At 41.4% G+C, this 16,287-nt stretch overlaps 1 protein-coding gene across 1 annotated transcript in view; it reads right to left on the bottom strand.

Annotated features, from left to right (window-relative positions):
* Positions 1-16,287, bottom strand: part of MYH15 (myosin heavy chain 15) — a 42,262-nt gene that overhangs the window by 10,603 nt on the left and 15,372 nt on the right. The window contains exons 16-33 of the mRNA XM_068180833.1: positions 15,985-16,164; positions 14,583-14,715; positions 12,740-12,807; positions 11,254-11,341; positions 10,912-11,029; positions 10,558-10,681; positions 9,740-9,876; positions 9,106-9,361; positions 8,428-8,670; positions 7,664-7,840; positions 7,010-7,155; positions 6,337-6,427; positions 4,982-5,371; positions 3,892-4,018; positions 3,119-3,237; positions 2,372-2,568; positions 993-1,342; positions 311-435 (exon numbers count right to left, since the gene is read on the bottom strand). Of these exons, the coding sequence (XP_068036934.1) occupies positions 311-435; positions 993-1,342; positions 2,372-2,568; positions 3,119-3,237; positions 3,892-4,018; positions 4,982-5,371; positions 6,337-6,427; positions 7,010-7,155; positions 7,664-7,840; positions 8,428-8,670; positions 9,106-9,361; positions 9,740-9,876; positions 10,558-10,681; positions 10,912-11,029; positions 11,254-11,341; positions 12,740-12,807; positions 14,583-14,715; positions 15,985-16,164 (3,069 nt within the window). The remainder of the gene's footprint in view (positions 1-310; positions 436-992; positions 1,343-2,371; positions 2,569-3,118; positions 3,238-3,891; positions 4,019-4,981; positions 5,372-6,336; positions 6,428-7,009; positions 7,156-7,663; positions 7,841-8,427; positions 8,671-9,105; positions 9,362-9,739; positions 9,877-10,557; positions 10,682-10,911; positions 11,030-11,253; positions 11,342-12,739; positions 12,808-14,582; positions 14,716-15,984; positions 16,165-16,287) is intronic.

Below are 16,287 nucleotides of genomic sequence, written 5' to 3'. Positions count from 1 at the left end.
CTGCATTAACCCATTTCTTTCACATATAAAGTAAGATACATCATCACTTTACTTTTGTTAGTTCCTAATACCACTGAGTTTTAGAAAGCCATTCCACACAGTCCAGGAAAGTAAATTGTGCCCCTTAGACCCCTTAAGAACTGATGTATTCTTCCCTTCCTAGCAAGGGAAGTTTTTGACAGAGTACATAATCATTCTCCACATCTCAGAGCTGTGGAAGACATGCTCTGGTAAAGTAGGGCAGATGAAAATTATGGAAAATCCTGATAAAGACACCCTCTTCCCTTTCCCTTGAGCTTTCTTTCCTTACCTCTGCTTCTTCCAGAGCCAGCTGAACTTCTGACTTCTCTTGCTCAACCTGCTTCTTGATTTTTTCTATTTCATGGAGGCTCTTGTTTCCTTCACTAATCTGATTGGTGAGATCAGAAATCTCTTCTGAAACAAAAGAGGATGGATGGATTTAGCAAACAGAGGATTTGGAACATCCTGCAATTCATGGAGTGTGAATAGAGAATCCATGCCTCAAACTGCTACCTCAGGGGCGCCTCTGCACAAGAGCCCTGCCTTACTTTCACTTACAGCAAGATGTTTTACCTGAACAACTTGCAGGCACAGCTTTTCTTGTGAATGCTTTTTGAAGAGGCTATAGTGATTTAGGTTTTATCTGTGATCTGCAGGTTAGGAACACCATGCTCTGCTGTTTAGGCTTCATCCACTGCCCCTCTATCATCTTTCTTGTTCTTCCCTTGAGACTGCCTCCTCTGCCAGTGAGTTTCATTGGCAGGGGGGCAAAGGGAAGCCTCTGCTCTGGTCATACCAGTCTCCGTGTGCAAAACATTCACTGGCAGCATCAGTGTCTCAAATGACGTAGGAAAGCTCATCTCAGGATGAGATAAACATCTTTCCCCACAACTGCTGCAGGGCACCTGCATCCCTCCAGCCATCTGCTGATGTGGCTCTTGCACTGGCTGCAGGACCTGAATGAAGCTTACCTTGGAGGTTCTTGTTTTCCCTTTTCAAAGTCTCCAGGTGGTCCAGTGTCTCCTCATAGGCATTCTTCAGTTTGAAGAGCTCACTGCTGAGGCCACGGGCCTCCTTCTGGGAAGCCTCCAGCTCTGCCTGTGACTCCTCGTACTTCTGCTTCCAGTCACTGATGATCTTGTCAAAACTACGCTGCTTCTTGTCCAGCAAGGCAGCTGCTGAGTTGGCCTTCTCCAGGTCAATCATCATGTCTTCCAGCTCATTCTGCAGCCTGTGCTTTGTCTTTTCCAGAGAGGAGCACTTGGCATTGGCTGCCTCAATTGCTTCCTCAGCTTCTTGTAGGCGAGCAGCGAGCTTCTTCCTACCAGGTGGGAAGACAAAATGAAATGACCAAGTGTCACTGCAGCTGTGTTATCCAGAAAAGCTGACACCAAAGCAATAACTCAGTAAATCAGTTCTGAAAGGTAAAACAGGGAGAGGGTGAGGATGAGAATGGAGCAAGGGGAAGAGGAACAGAGAAGGAAGTTGAGCTTCTAGAGAGAAGGGGCTATGATGGAAAAAAACAGCTTAAATTATGAATACTGGTATGTGGCAAAACATTTTGTTGTGTGTCTGTGCATATTTGAAATTGAACTTCTGAACTCTCAGGCACCAGCTAGCTACTTAGTAGCTGCAACCAGTATGGGCTGGTTGTAAATTTTTTATAAGACCTGCTCTAAATGACAGTGTCATTTTCCTCCAATTAAGAGATATGAGACAACCAGCAGTTAGGAGGCTGGTCTTGCCCTGGGCTTTTGTTCATAGATGATTTAGATTGGGAAAACAGGGAGTCCTGGCAAGAAGAGGTGCTGGAAAGAAAGCACGGCCTAGAAAGAGGATTGTGGAAATACTACACTAAGAAAATACGCTGAAAGTGTGGCAAGATGCTATGGATCGGAGATGTGCAGAGGCAGAAGTTGGAGATGTTCAGAGACCTTGCCCAGCAGCCTGAGCCTGGTAACTGGGAGCAGCTGTACAGCGTGAACCAACATGACTTTCTGCCCTGCATTCCCAGGGCAGACATCATCTCCCAGTGGGTAAGGGAAGTCAAGACCAAGGAAAAATAGTACTGGGCTGGGGAAAAGTAAGATTGTGTGATGTAACTAAGTAGGACTATCTAATTTAGTTAGTTCTCAAATAAACTCCTGTATCTGCAGCCACTGCTCCAGAGACAGGCACTCAACAGAAACATTGACCTGCCCAAGCAATAAGAACAGAAGGACAGACCCACATTACAGCATTGAGTCAGAGGGACTTTCCAGCCAGGAAAGTTTATTACCCTTAGCACACAACAAGACCTGGTGAGCACAGTTCTGCCAGTGAAGGGCATGCTGAAGCCCACGTAACTCACTTGGCATCTTCCAGCTCCTCAGTTCTCTGAATGGCATCAGTCTCATACTTTGTTCTCCACTGTGCCACTTCTGCATTTCCCTTGGAGAGAGCCCGCTGCAGCTCTGCCTTGGCTTCCTGTTCCTCCTCATACTGCTCCCGCAAGAGATCACAGTCGTGCCTGGCTGCTTGCAGCGCATGAGCCAGGGCATTTTTGGACTGCAGGGATAGAAAGGCCACAATATTGCAAGGTTACCTACAGCAAAACCAAAACAAACAGCCCCTAGAAATTCAAATGGAGGTTTAAGCTTCTTTTTTCCTTTTTGCCTCTGTCTTTGACAGTCCAGGTCAAGTGAGGTGAAAATTGTTTGAAGTCATCCCTAACTGGTGACATGACGAGGAAGCTATCAAGACTCAGGATAATTTAACAACTTTGGAGAAACAACACAAATTTTTAAGATGTAAGATCTGAGATTTTGGCTATCCCGCAGGGTAAGTTTCATTTAGCATTTATGATTTATTTAGCTGATGATTTTCCCAAACTCTTCTCTTGTGACTTGCCTCTGTCAGGGGCAGGAACTTATATCAGTACAATTAGTACTATAATTATATATATATATATATATATATATATATATATATAATATATATATAATGAAATAGCCATTGTCATGCCTATGTCTCATTTCAGCTTTTATCTAGGCTACAACTGAACATGAACACTTTTCACCATTCCATTTCAAGGAATGGGACACAGATGAAGAATTACCTTGGTTTCTTCTTCTAGCTCTCTCTTAAGTTCTTCAATCTGTTGTGTAAAGGATGTTTTTCCCCGGGACAGCTGACTTATCAGTGACTCCTTCTCTTCAAGTTGTCTAGTAAACTCACCTGCCAGAAGATTTGACAAGTAAGCAAACAAAAAAAAGAGCAAGATGACGAAATGACAAAGTTGCAGTCAAAGATCATAGTTCCACCTGTCCAATTCTGCTGAGGAAAAGAACTCACAATGATTGTGACTGACCTGTTGTGAAGAAATTAAATAATACTGCTCTGGCCAGAAAGGTAGCAAGAAGTTAGAGGATATGTGGTATTTAGAGGATATGTGAACATCTTCTAGGGTGCAATGCTCAAGGTCAGGCTGAGAAAGATGGGATTCACACAGGCCCAATTCCTTTTCCCCTCCAGTACTTCTAGATGCATATATCCTTGTTCCTGAAACAATAGGCACCTAGGCAGCCTGTCACATCCTGGGTTCCGAGCTGGCACATCCATTTTGGCTCATGAGACGGTATCACTGTATGCTGATAAATCTGGGTATAGGTTTGTTTTAAATGCCAGTTCAAGGCAAGGTGTCCCCACCAAGGTTATAAGAATACTGAAGATAGAAATGTCAAAAGACACAAAGCTACTGCTCCATTCAGCAATTCCAACCCTGCCACCTTCAGAGCAGATGCATTGCAGAACACATCTCACTGATGCGGTGCAGAGGTGCCCCTGATAAATTCCTGGGAAACACTCTATCTGGGCAGAACATGCACGTACCATTCTCACTCTGGAGTTTAGTCTTCTGAGTAGTGAGGTCATTCATGAGGCGAGTCATTTCCTCCAGTTTTGTTTTTGTCTCGTTCAGATGGTCTTCATAAGTACGACAAAGTTTCTCTGCATTTGCCTAATGGGAATCAGGAGAAAGGACAAAGCAAGTTGTAGCCTCCAGACAAACATTTGGAAATCTAGCCTTCAAAATGTATAATTTTTTCTGTGTGTTTGTCTTTCAGAGGAATGGCAGATAGCAAAGACACAAATATCACAGCAGTAGAGCAGGAAAGGGCAGCCCCATGTCTATGATCCCAGGACATGGGACTCCCCATCAGACCACCTTCCCTGTTTGTTTTCCCTGAACTGGATGTAAGCAACAGTGTAAAAAGGCTCTGCAAGAGCTTCAGCAGCAGTCAGTGCCTAAGAAGTGCAGGCATAGATACTTCATAATTGCTAGATGGGAAAATCACCTCCAATGAAAATTGCTCTACTGATTCTGCTTTACTTGCTATTTATCATAAATTGGGTTTGATGACAGCTTTCCAACTCTGACAATACTGACATTTCTTTTCCTCACTTGCACTGAAAGAAATCTATTTTGAGTGCTCTGAAAGCTACTGAGATTATCTACTCAGGAAACAAAATCCACAATTCAGCTGTAGGAAGTGAAAATACACAGTGTGATCATGCAAGCCTTTGCTTTGCACTCCGTGCTAACATGGATCAAAACTGTGAACCAAGGGAAGGATCTGAAAGGACTCTGCTTAGGGTGAGAGATATCCTGACTTGGATGGCATCACTCCAGCTGTCACCAGCCTGGAGGAACCCAATTTACTTGACATGTTTTTGTGCCTGAGATACATGGATAAACAATATGCCTGGGACTGAGGATGCACCCTGTGTTTAATACAGGCCATCTTAATTGCTGTCCCATCTCTAGGGAAGAAGGGTTGTATTACTAGCTGGGTAAGGGAGGAATGATGCAAGACACCACCTTCTAAAGCACTTCAGCCATACCAGGTGTCCTGAGAAACCTTCAGACCAGCCTTAGCTACCCATGACTTTTGGGGGGTTTGGGAAGCCTCAGGACCCTTACTTTTCCCTTGACCATCTGTTCCATGTTGGATGACAGATCATCCACTTCCATCTTCAGCTCGCTTTTCTCCTTCTCCAGTTTCTGCTTGACCCTCTGCAGGTTGTCCAGCTGCTCGCCCATCTCGGCCACACTGTCTGCGTGCTTCTTCTTCAGCGTGGCAGCCGTGGCCTCGTAGTGCAGCGTGGCCTCTTCCAGGTCCCGCCGCAGCTGCAGGAACTCCGCCTCACGCTTCTTGTTCATCTCCAGCTGGGCAGCTGTGGCTCCCCCAGCCTCCTCAAGCCGCTCACTCAGTTCCTCCAGCTCTCGAGCCAGATCCGATCTCTGCTTTTCCACCTTGGCTCGAGCAGCTCTTTCTGCTTCCAGCTCCTCTTCTAGTTCTTCTATACGAGCCTGCCAGAGAAACACAAACACTTTTGGGTCAGTGTTACAGTAATTCCCATCAGAAGACCATGAGGCACCTTACAAACTGTTAAACCCTCTGCCAGCCCACATTTTACCTCACTGCAGAAGCTCAGCAGTTAATGGACTTGCCCATTTGTGCTAGTAAATCAGATCCTGAGGTACAATAATGATAGTGAGTCACATCTTGCTTGCAGTAGATTGTGCTGCAAGTCCTAGTTCAAGACATATAGGTCCAGTGCATTGACCTTATGTTCACAGGTTTGACATTCAGCTGAAATACATGTGAGGAGTCACATGCTAGTAGGAGTAACAGCAACAAATTCTCATTTTAAGACTTCCACGACTGGAGTAATTTCTGTCTAGGAGCATTAAGACAGGTTTAAACAGAGTGTAGAACTGTCTGGATAATGAATATTTATTGGAAACAGTCTTTTTTATTAAAAGATTCTTTTCACCAATCTGCACTTTATATCCCAGTTATACAAATATTCTTTATTAACAAAAAATATGGAGCTGTCGTTTTTGGGTCCAGACATTGTGTTTGGACTGTGTTGAATTTCCTTGGCCTTTTAATTTCTGTTGAAAATTTCCTGTGTGTTTTAACCTTTTCTCTAAATTTCAAATCCATGCTTATCACTGCTGAATTCTTCTCCACTAACTACCCTCACCTCCATGGTTTGGAACAATATTATTTGCTTAAAACAAAACACCAGAACCTTTCTGCCTTGCCTGAAACCACTACCATTATGTGGTCATCCATCCTGCTACTGGGAGGAAGCATTATAGAGCAACCATCCTGAGGGAAAAAGGGATCTGCCTGGGAAGCTATGGAGATGTACCACTTTATGTCTCAAAGAGGAGCTGCAGCTAGCCATGAAAAGTTTCTGCAAGGTCTTTCCGTGAGGCACAAAGAGAAACTCATCCTAAGATATACAATAAGAAAGCAAGCTGACCTGAAGCTCCTTGATCTTCTTCTGCAACTGCATCACTATAGCTTGTTCATCTTCTATCTTGGAATTCAGCTGGCTCATTTCAAATTCTTTCCTGGCACAGAAAGGGAAATCCTACTGTGACAATTTGCCTTGAAGCGTCAAGTTAGGATTTTTTAATTTTTAAAGAGTTGTTCAATAAAACTTCTAACATATCTAAAAATGAAAACAATTCTCGTGTATTGCAATTTGCATGAAAATACATTTTCCTCTGAGCAGCAGTTTCCAAGTCAAGCCTCTGCATGCATTTGTGCAATTATATTTTTGCTTCTTTGTGTCATACAAAAGCAACGCTATTTTCAGACTCAATGGAAAAGCATATTTAACAGTCAGGTCTCCTAACAATACTACCACAGTTAGTTAGAATGAACAACTTTATAAAATTTCTTCAGCTTTCTGTAAGCAATGAAAAACATTAGTAAGTTTCTGGGTTGCTTTTTTTAATTGTAGAAAAGTTTAATGAATTCTAATGTTTCAGGTGTCGTGTACATAAGAGTTATTTTGCCTCCCTCCTTGGCTACACGTTTTCATAATGGAATTTTCTTTCAGCCACTATCAGAGCAGGATGACACACCTGAAGGCTTTTAAATGACACTGTAACTGTGCTGCTTTATTTGGTACAACAGAATCAACTTACTTTTTCAGCTTTTCTTCCATCTGCAGTTTATCATTTTCCAAATCCATTACACTCTCTTGGGTCAGCTTCAAATCCCCTTCCAGTTTGCGTTTTGCCCTTTCTAGATCCATCCTCACTTTCTTCTCTTGTTCCAGTGATCCCTCGAGCTTTAGGAGCAAAATCACTTAATAAATATATTGAACACAGATGGTTTACAACAGTTAGATGTAGGCTGTGCCCAGTTCTGTGCTGAGCTGTAGTGAGCTGTGAACAGAAGCACTTAAGCACAAGCATCCTAGTTCACAGGGTTTGTTTTCTAGCAGCCAGCGGGCAAATGGGCTACAGAAATAGAACAAAAGGGTTAGTCCATGGTTTACATTTGTGCAAGCATTACAGTTCTCTTAGTGGCAAAGTTCTGTTTGACTTCATGCCAATTACACTGCAAGTGTGAGTTGGGAGGATTTTCCCTTGTTATTGCAATCCTTTGAAAGGCTGAACACAGATCATTTTTTGTGGTGTTCCTGTAATTATACCTTTTACAGACAGTACACGGAGTACATTTCTAAAAGGAGAGGAATATATTTCAAAGTTTTGCAACCTTTCAGACTCATGAAAGGTCCACTCTAAGTGGTGGTCAAATGAGTCTCCTGAAACATAAACGAAGAGCCAGCTTACATCATCCACTTGCTGTTCCAGTTTCACTTTAGCTTTGCTCAGTGTGTTGACCTTGTCCTCTTCTGCTTGTAGGTCATCTAGAACTTGCTGATGAGATTCCTGCAAGGATTTTTTCTCCTTAGTAAGTTTGCTGACATTCTCATCAAGTGTTGCCATTTCTTCTGTCAGATTTTTGACCTGTGTGAAAAAGGAAGAGGTGTTTGTAAGACTTTGAAAGAAGGGATTATCATAACATGTCTCAAATGGGAAAACAAGAGAAAGAAAGGGATCTCTCCCCTCCCAGCACCTCATGGCTTTTTGAGTTATATTGCCATCAAGGGAGTCTGCCAGTTTTTGGTGTGGGGGTAGTACATTGTTTCAAACATACTAAATTCTTTCCAGAGTCACTCCCATTGATGGGACTCCAGCTTCTGAATCTCTCTGGGAGGAGTAGGAGATGAGCTTTGTACATTTACAGGCTCTAAGGAGGAGATCTGGAGGAGCTCGTGGTTACAGCAGAAGATTGTTTACTTAAAAATGCCACAAATAGGTATAATTCTTTAGCTGATTCACAGCAAGACTCACATAAAAAAAAAAAAAAAAAGGAAACTTAGGCTCAGAGGTAACAATTTTCACCTCATAAAGTCAAATTACTGTATTTACTGACCCTTCAGTGTGGCCTGTGTTAACAAAAAGTGCAAAACCATCAGAAGACCCTTAGCACTTCTTGTGAAGGTAATCCATGCCCAGCCTCTTTTGAAAACATGCTGAAGTTCTGAATGTACCTTGTTTTCAGTAGCATGTTTCTCTTTCTCTACTTTTGCAAGTGTTATTTCAAGATCATCAATATCTTTCTTGAGCTCAGAGCACTCATCTTCCAATTTTCTCTTCTTAGAAGTCAGCTCAGAATTCATCTCTTCCTCATCCTCAACCCTCTCTGTCAGTTCTTTGACTTTGGCTTCCAGCTGAATCTTTGATTTAATCAACAAGTCGCAACGTTCCTCGGCATCTGCCAGAGTGTCTTGCTCCTGGTGTGGCACAAGGAAGAGGACAGCAATAACTGCCTGGCCTTTTTTCTCCCTCACTTGTCCCCTAGCCCGTAACTGGTTAGGGAGCCTGATACAAAGCAACAAAATGCAAGGAAAATTTCGTACTCTTGATTTCAGAAGACAAGTAATTAACAGAGCAGGATGAGATAGTGGTGAGCATGACTAGTCACCTACGAGACTACTTGCATGTGTTACTGCTGTGGACATTGCCTTAAACAGAATCTGTTAAGATTTGCATTGTTAGCCCACCTGGTTTTATGCCAAAACATGAGAACTTCTATCCACTCTGAATTTTGGCAAGGCTCTGACAAGATCAACAGCTTATTTTTATTAAATTCCACTAACACCCTAGTCTGTAAACCTTTGAGTTTCCAAGAACGTCTAATAAGTATATAAATCTATGTGTCTACTCACAGCTTGGAGCTGGAGAAGCAAATCATTTTTTTCCTGAACTAAAGAGACTTGCTTTTCCTCAAGTTCCTTTCTCCGGACTTCAGATTTTTCCAGGGCCTCCTTCAGTTTCAAGAATTCTTCCTTCATATTGGCCATCTCCTTTTCAGTTTCTGCAGTCTTCAGGAGAGGCTTGATCTTAAAGAAAAGCTTCATCCAAGGCCAGTTCTTGACAGCCATAAAAGCACGGATGTTCCACTGAATTACAAGAAGGGCATCCCTGGTTTAAGAGAAAACAAACAAAACTCCCTAAATCTTAGCCTGAACTAAAAAAGTGAGGGGTTTTGTTTTCATTCTCAGTCAGTTTAATAGCTTTTTTTCTGAGCAATATTAGGAACCTTTACTAATTTCCAAGAAATACAAGAAACTTCCTCCAGATCTCTTTATTTTCAGAGACACAAAAAATTTCCAAATCTCATTTTCACCAAAGATGCAGGCAACTAATATACAGTTGCTATTATTTTTATCACACATTCACTTAAATCTTTTAATTTAGGGTTATCTATAGCCTTAGGGACTGTAATTAATGGCTCTATTCAACTTATAATTAAATGGCAATTACTATTATCTGCTAAGATTTAAGGGGATGTCTTCATACCTGCGCTCCACTATCTTCTGAAACTCGATCCGCATCAATCTGCCGCGTGCTCTTGCCTGGATCATCGTTAAGATTTTAGCAAGTCTCTCATCCCTCATTTCTTCTAGATGGCCCAAGAGACCAGCCTTGAAGAACACCTGGTACATGCACAGATGTCAGTTCACCACAAAAAAGGATTAATATCAGAGCTACAGTGACCTTGCTGAGATGGTTCACCCTGTATTCTTATTGACACATGATAACCTAGGAGAGTACAGAGGGCCAAATACTACTTGCCTAAGGGACTGCACAGTACAGTTCCAGAGTTATTTTAAAACTGGGTTTTATCTCCCCAGTTTTGAATAGGCCAAACTACTTTATTGCCACAATACCTTTCAGCTGTGGCAGGGTTCCAAGTAGGTCAGCTGAACCACAACTCCTGACTCCCAGAAATCCCTGCTAATAGGATCATGTCAGAATTTCACATGGCCTCATTTCAAAAGATGCAGCTGATCTTGTGGTCCCTCTATGTTTGAATGTACCTATATTATACTAAATAAGCTGTTGTTTTACCGGGAGGCATGGATCATCAGCTGGTGCTGTGTCTGCTTATAGAGTTGCTCTAATAAAAGCTCTGTGGGAACTTGAGCCAAAGAGTTGAATTTTCTCTAGCACAGCTTAGAACCTACGATCACTTTGCTGCTATTTTGCTGGTTTCTTCTATTATTAAATCTCCATTAAACACCACCACCAGAAATTGCAGTGTCCTATACTGCAAATTAAATACCAGCTCTATCACTTTTCTCTTTACATAAGCAATGATAGTCTCTTCCAGTTACCTTGGTGTGTCCAAAACGATATTGGGTGTGGTCAACATCTAAAGATGCCATCAGTTTTTCAGCAGCTTTTCTGCTATCCACAAACTTATCCTCTGGGATTGCTCCTGGATTCAGGATGCGGTACCTGTTGATAAAAAATGAAAAATGTGTAAAATTGGCTTAGATTCCACTTTAGGTTTTTTTCCCTCTTCCTCCAAAAACTTAAAAATAAAAAACCCAAACCAAAACATCCAGGGTAATCTGCTTTGTATCTACACAGACACAAGGAAAAGCAGAATTGTGCCTTCCATGTCAGGCAAACTGAATGGAAGGTAGACTTGAATGGAACAAGAAACAATCATAGCTCTGCATTACCTTTGTTTGAAGTCAGCATAAAGCACCCTATTTGGGAAACCCTTCCTGCAAATGCGGATGCCTTCCAGGACACCATTACAGCGGAGCTGATGCAAAACAAGGAATGCATCCATTTCGCCTGCAGGGGGAAAACAAGGCTAAATTAAAAAGAGTTTCTCCACAGGGCTTCATTTCTTCAAGGAAATTGGAAAACATGAGATGTCATCTCCTGAGAGAACAACATGACTAGATAAGGTAAAAAGCACAGACAGTATTTAAGTACAATCTGGTGACTCAGAAGTAAGTAATAAAATGACAGAGTTAAAACATTCTAAAAGTTTAGGACTGTTGTCTTTTTCATACCTGGAGTTTTTGATTCATTTGGGATAATGCATCGCACAAAGTGAGGGGCTGTAGATCTTAGGTTAGTCATCAGCTTATTTAAATTTTCCTAGAACAGACACATTAAAAATATGATTAGCTTTAGAGGTTTAGTGGAATTCCAATCACTATTTCTTTGGTTTGCTGGTTGTTAATTTAAGAAGCTAATTTTTCTAAAAATTCTCCAACACAATTATAAGCATACCAAAATTATTAGAGAGAAAGGTGTTCAAATAAACCAAAGTACAATTTAACATTATTATAGGATTCCACATCAGTTTTAGCAACGAAGCTATGTGTTTTACTTACAACCCCAGAAACTCAAAACCCCAGATGAACAGCAAGCAAGACTCAGCATCATCCGGTGGAGCAATTTTGTAAAGCCAACTGGATCTTTGCCTAGTCAGTTCCCCACTCAGTAGGAAGAGCTCACCTTTTCCACCTTTTCCTCATAAAGGCTGGGTTTTTGTCTCCTGGCCAAACATTTTCCCTTTATTGGTCTTAATCAGACATATCCCAGGCAGACAGCAAGCTAGCTCAGAAGAAGCCAACCATTCAGAGATCACCAGGCTCTGGGGAAAGTGTTTTGTCCAGTAAGTAGAAAATGGAGACCATGGGAGGTGGAATGCAATGCTATCAGCACAACTGTGCAAACTGCAGATTCCTCATATGCCAGTCAAGACAACAAACAACCTGAGCTGGGTGCTAACAGCTGCTTGTTTGCTGGAAAGTGGGCTTCTATCTGTGGCTTATTGTCTGAGTGCTCCTTCAGCCACCTTTATACCTCTTTAGCTGGTAAGATACAGATCTCCATTTCCTGTGTTTTCCCTTCATGGGGAGTATCTCCAAACAAGAAAAAATAGCATGACTTGTGGGTAACTACATCCTTCCCAACCTGAGGTTTACCTACATTACAGCTTCCTCAATGTTACCCACAGAAATGGTAAAAAAATGGTAAATAGCCCCATTTTTCCTCAGGCATGACCCTGATGACAGCTTCCACCAGGAGCACATGACAGACTCAGAAGAAGGGAATAACTGAGGAAACAAGAGGCTTTTTGCCACTTTATTCAACAACTTTTGTTTTCTGTGTCTGCTCTAACCCTAGGATCCAATTACAAGCAGTAATCAGACAGGGACTAGCAAATTACTTGTAATCAGTTCCTGTTCCAAAGACAAGCATGAAGCTGTAAGCAACAAAATAAGTGATACAGGTTGTTGGCTCCATTTTGTGAAACTTTCTCAAACACAGCAGAAAGAACAATGTCCTGACTGCTCCAAGATGATGAAATGGAGCAGCCCCTGGCATGCAGTTTTAATAGCAGTGTATTTCCTTAGCCAAGGTCAAGAACCCACAAGTCAAATTTCAGTCTTGGATTTCAATTTTTTCCTGTCCATTACAACCCTTAACATTCTTCTTCAACACATTGTCTTAACTCAAACTGCCAGGTATGCAGAGGTAGCAAACCTTGTGCAATGAGGACACGGTTTGGAAAGAAGCACCTTTCTTGCGTTTCTTTTCTCCACCCTGGTCACCTAAGGAGGAAAAAAGAAGCATAAACCAATCTGTATCTCAGTAAGGGGTGCAGGCAGAGTGTGGAAAATAGACCATTTTAATAGTGCTGCTCTATTTGACTAAAAGGCTCTGATTGCTCAAATTTTATACAAGACATTCTGAAAATAATGTATGATACATCAGACATTCGCAGCTCTCTGTCCATAGTTAGGAATTTTGTCAAAGACTGCTGTAAACCTTCTGGATTGCATTTGCATTTCAGATCTATACTGCATCACTTCTTATGCAGAAAAGCCCATAAATATGAATATGGCAGAAAAAAACTTTTAACGAAAGTAATTTGTAGTTGATTAAAAGCTCTATAGGGTGAGATGATGTAGAAAAAGAACAATAATGCTTACATCTGTAAGCATTACTGCACATTGTACTGTATAGAAACTGATTCTCTGCTATGCAGACACTGAACTTGTGCAAGTAAGATTTGTCTAGAAGAGAGGAAAATAAATATTTTTAATTTTAGATACAGTAACTTTGCATCCCCTGAATTTTGCTTAAAGCTTTGGAGTCAAAATCACTCAGATCCTCCCAAGGAATTCTAGTTTCTGACAAGACCTTTACAAAGTTTCACAGGTTCCTGACATAACCCAAAAATGTACAGTAGCTGCTGCAGCTTTCTTAATCAGTGGGCCATAAGATCATTCCCAGGAGATCTGTCATTGTGTCACCTGTCAACATAAAAGGAGAAGTGAAGAGTGAAATGTGCTTGATGCAATTATCCACAGCCTTTTCACCTTCAGAAGGTGATACTGCTTGAGAGTGGAAAAGGCTAATCTGGACAGGCTGTTCCTTTCTCCTGACACCAAAGAAAAGCAAGGTAGTATTCGGATAGACAGGAATATCCACAGGCAAATAGGCAGTTAGTGACTTGCAAGGATTTGCTCGTGGCAGGGTGTTTGCAATTTACATTCAGCTTCATCTCATTCCCACTACGAAGTCTGCAGCCTACTTGCTTTCTAGGAAAGTGTCATGTGATTAATGACAAGAGCATCTCTTGAAATGAGGTTTCTGAAAAACAGGCTAATAAGTGATTGCAACTTCAGGACCTAAGTGCTACATCTTTGTAATGAATACAGTTATTTGCTTAAGATCAATTTTGTGAACATTTGCTACATGTCTTTTCACAAATAAAGGAATTCTTTGTAAAGAATAGAGATTAAATATGTCCTCAGATATACATTATTACAATGTACATTGTCAAATAAAAAAAACCAGCAGCAAGCAAAAAGGAAGACATGTTGGCAAAGCCTTCTACTGTGGTCAATGTGGGATGGTGTTCCAGTACCTTCTGTGTGTACTTGACACTAATCCAATAAAATATTCCATAACTCTCTCTTAAACTTGGTGTTTATTTATTTCAGGGGGGCTAGCAAGGAGTACTACAGCATAAGAAAAAAGAGCCATTCTTTTTCATTGGCATTTATGACACAATCTTTTGTGCAGCACTTGGCTGCATGTCTGAACACTTGCATATTCAAATTCCTACTGGATTATTCACAACACAGCTCTCCTTGCCACAGTTGCTCAGAGGTACTATACATTCAGCCTAGTTGAGTTAATGGTCTCCTTCCTATAACTGGCAAACTCCTACAGCTGCTGTGCACATTTAAATAATTAGTCACTGTCCCATCTAGCATTGAGGCAATTGCAGTTGAGTGAATTGCTTAGTTCTTGAAATTCATTCCAAAGTACACATTCCAAAACCCAAAGGAAGCCCATGTGAGCTGGTTCTGCCTACCACTGTCAGCGCCAATGTAGCTTTCAAACAAGCTTGCCAGGAGTTTGTTGGATGATTTCTGGAAAATGCCTACTACGGTTTCATTAAGCGGGTCCTTGTTCTTCTCAAGCCAGCCAATGATGTTGTAGGGAACCTACAGCAAGGCATTGAAAACAAACCAGAGGTTGCCAATGCTCCCCTTCAGAGCAGTCAGCAGCTCTTTGCAGTTTGGCTTCAAGCCAGTGACTTTTTGTGAAGAGCTGTGCTCAGAGCAGTACCAGCTGCCCTGGTTTTCATCACTTCCCCTCCAGTTCTCTGCTTCCTAATTCCCAAACCTCTCTTCCTAATAATTAGCATGTGAATCCCACACACCCCTTCCAAACTATCTGGTCCCTACATCTTTTCATGGACTCCATGTGGTTATCTGTGGAGATACCATGTGGCATTGGTGTCTCAGGAAAAGTGCTGAAGTATAAATCACACAAGTAATAATTTAACTTCAAAATAGCATACTACACTGGAATAATTAGGGTTTTCTAGTAGAATCTTAATTATTAAAAACTAACTCCAGGACTTTGCTGCAGCTTTGTTTAGTGGGACAATATGTTCTATTATCAGTACCACAAGAGAATAGAAATTCTAATTTTCTCTGCTGAATGCATTTTCAACTGCAGATAAGTACCAAGATCAGCATTATTTCTTTTAATAATTACAATATTAGCTTAATGTTCAATTATAATTTGAAATTACCAGCATCAGGTAAATTCCTATACTGCTATGCTGAGGCTTCTTATCATTTGTAGTTTGACTAAAAAATTCCTATGACCCTCTCAAATTATTTCTGCCTGTCTGGTCTGAAAACAGAACTCCAAAACTGGACAAGTTTTGGTTCAGGTATCACAGTACTGGATTATGTTCTCGTTCACCTCATCACCAGTGAAACTGTAAACTGAACCCCCACATCAAAGCTAGCCACACTTCCTTTTGCTATTTTGACACACTGGTCCTAAAATGAGCAAAAAGTGATTTTTTTTTTAACACTCCCTTGAGTTAAAGTAGAAATTAGTTCATTTTTCCAGGAAAGGGAGGTGAAAAGTTAGATGTTGCTGCTGTTTAATTACTAGTCTTACTCAGAATGGAGGAAAAGTGATAAAGGCAAAGCAAGGCACACTTGCAGCAAAACTAGTAGCCCTCCTCAGTTTATTTCATTCTATTTGTGCATCTAAGGAGCAGATGTCCTGGAGTCTGGTGGCATCTTACCCTGCTGCAACACTTGTGCAGAGAGAGTAGATATTTGGTTTTAGTCCTCACCTTTCCTTTCTTCCCCTCTTCATCCTTCCCACCTTCCCTTGTTGTGTGCTACAGCCAAACCCCACCTGGAAGACCTCTGATACAAAGTCTGCCTGCTAGCAGAGGAACTTACTGCACCAGCATAATGAAGGAGTTCAAAGTGAGCTTCATATTTCCTTTTCTTATCGGGCCTGGGCTTCTGTAAGTTGGGTGACTTGCCAAGATGGTTGTCATAGAGTTTGGATTTGAATGTCATATCTGTAGCTTTTGGGAACATGCACTCCTCTTCAAGGATAGACAGGATTCCCAGTGGCTGTGGATTTAAGAGCATCTTTGTTGGGATAAGTTTAGGCTACCTGCTTTCAGTGGCTATGCAGCCTGTAAGTTTTGTCTGATGGAATGTTAAGCCTGCAAAATTTCTTCTTAGCCTGAGGAG

This window comes from Anomalospiza imberbis, chromosome 2 (assembly GCF_031753505.1).
Source record: "Anomalospiza imberbis isolate Cuckoo-Finch-1a 21T00152 chromosome 2, ASM3175350v1, whole genome shotgun sequence".
NCBI classification, from domain to species: domain Eukaryota; kingdom Metazoa; phylum Chordata; class Aves; order Passeriformes; family Viduidae; genus Anomalospiza; species Anomalospiza imberbis.
This window is presented reverse-complemented; position numbering and strand designations above follow the sequence as displayed.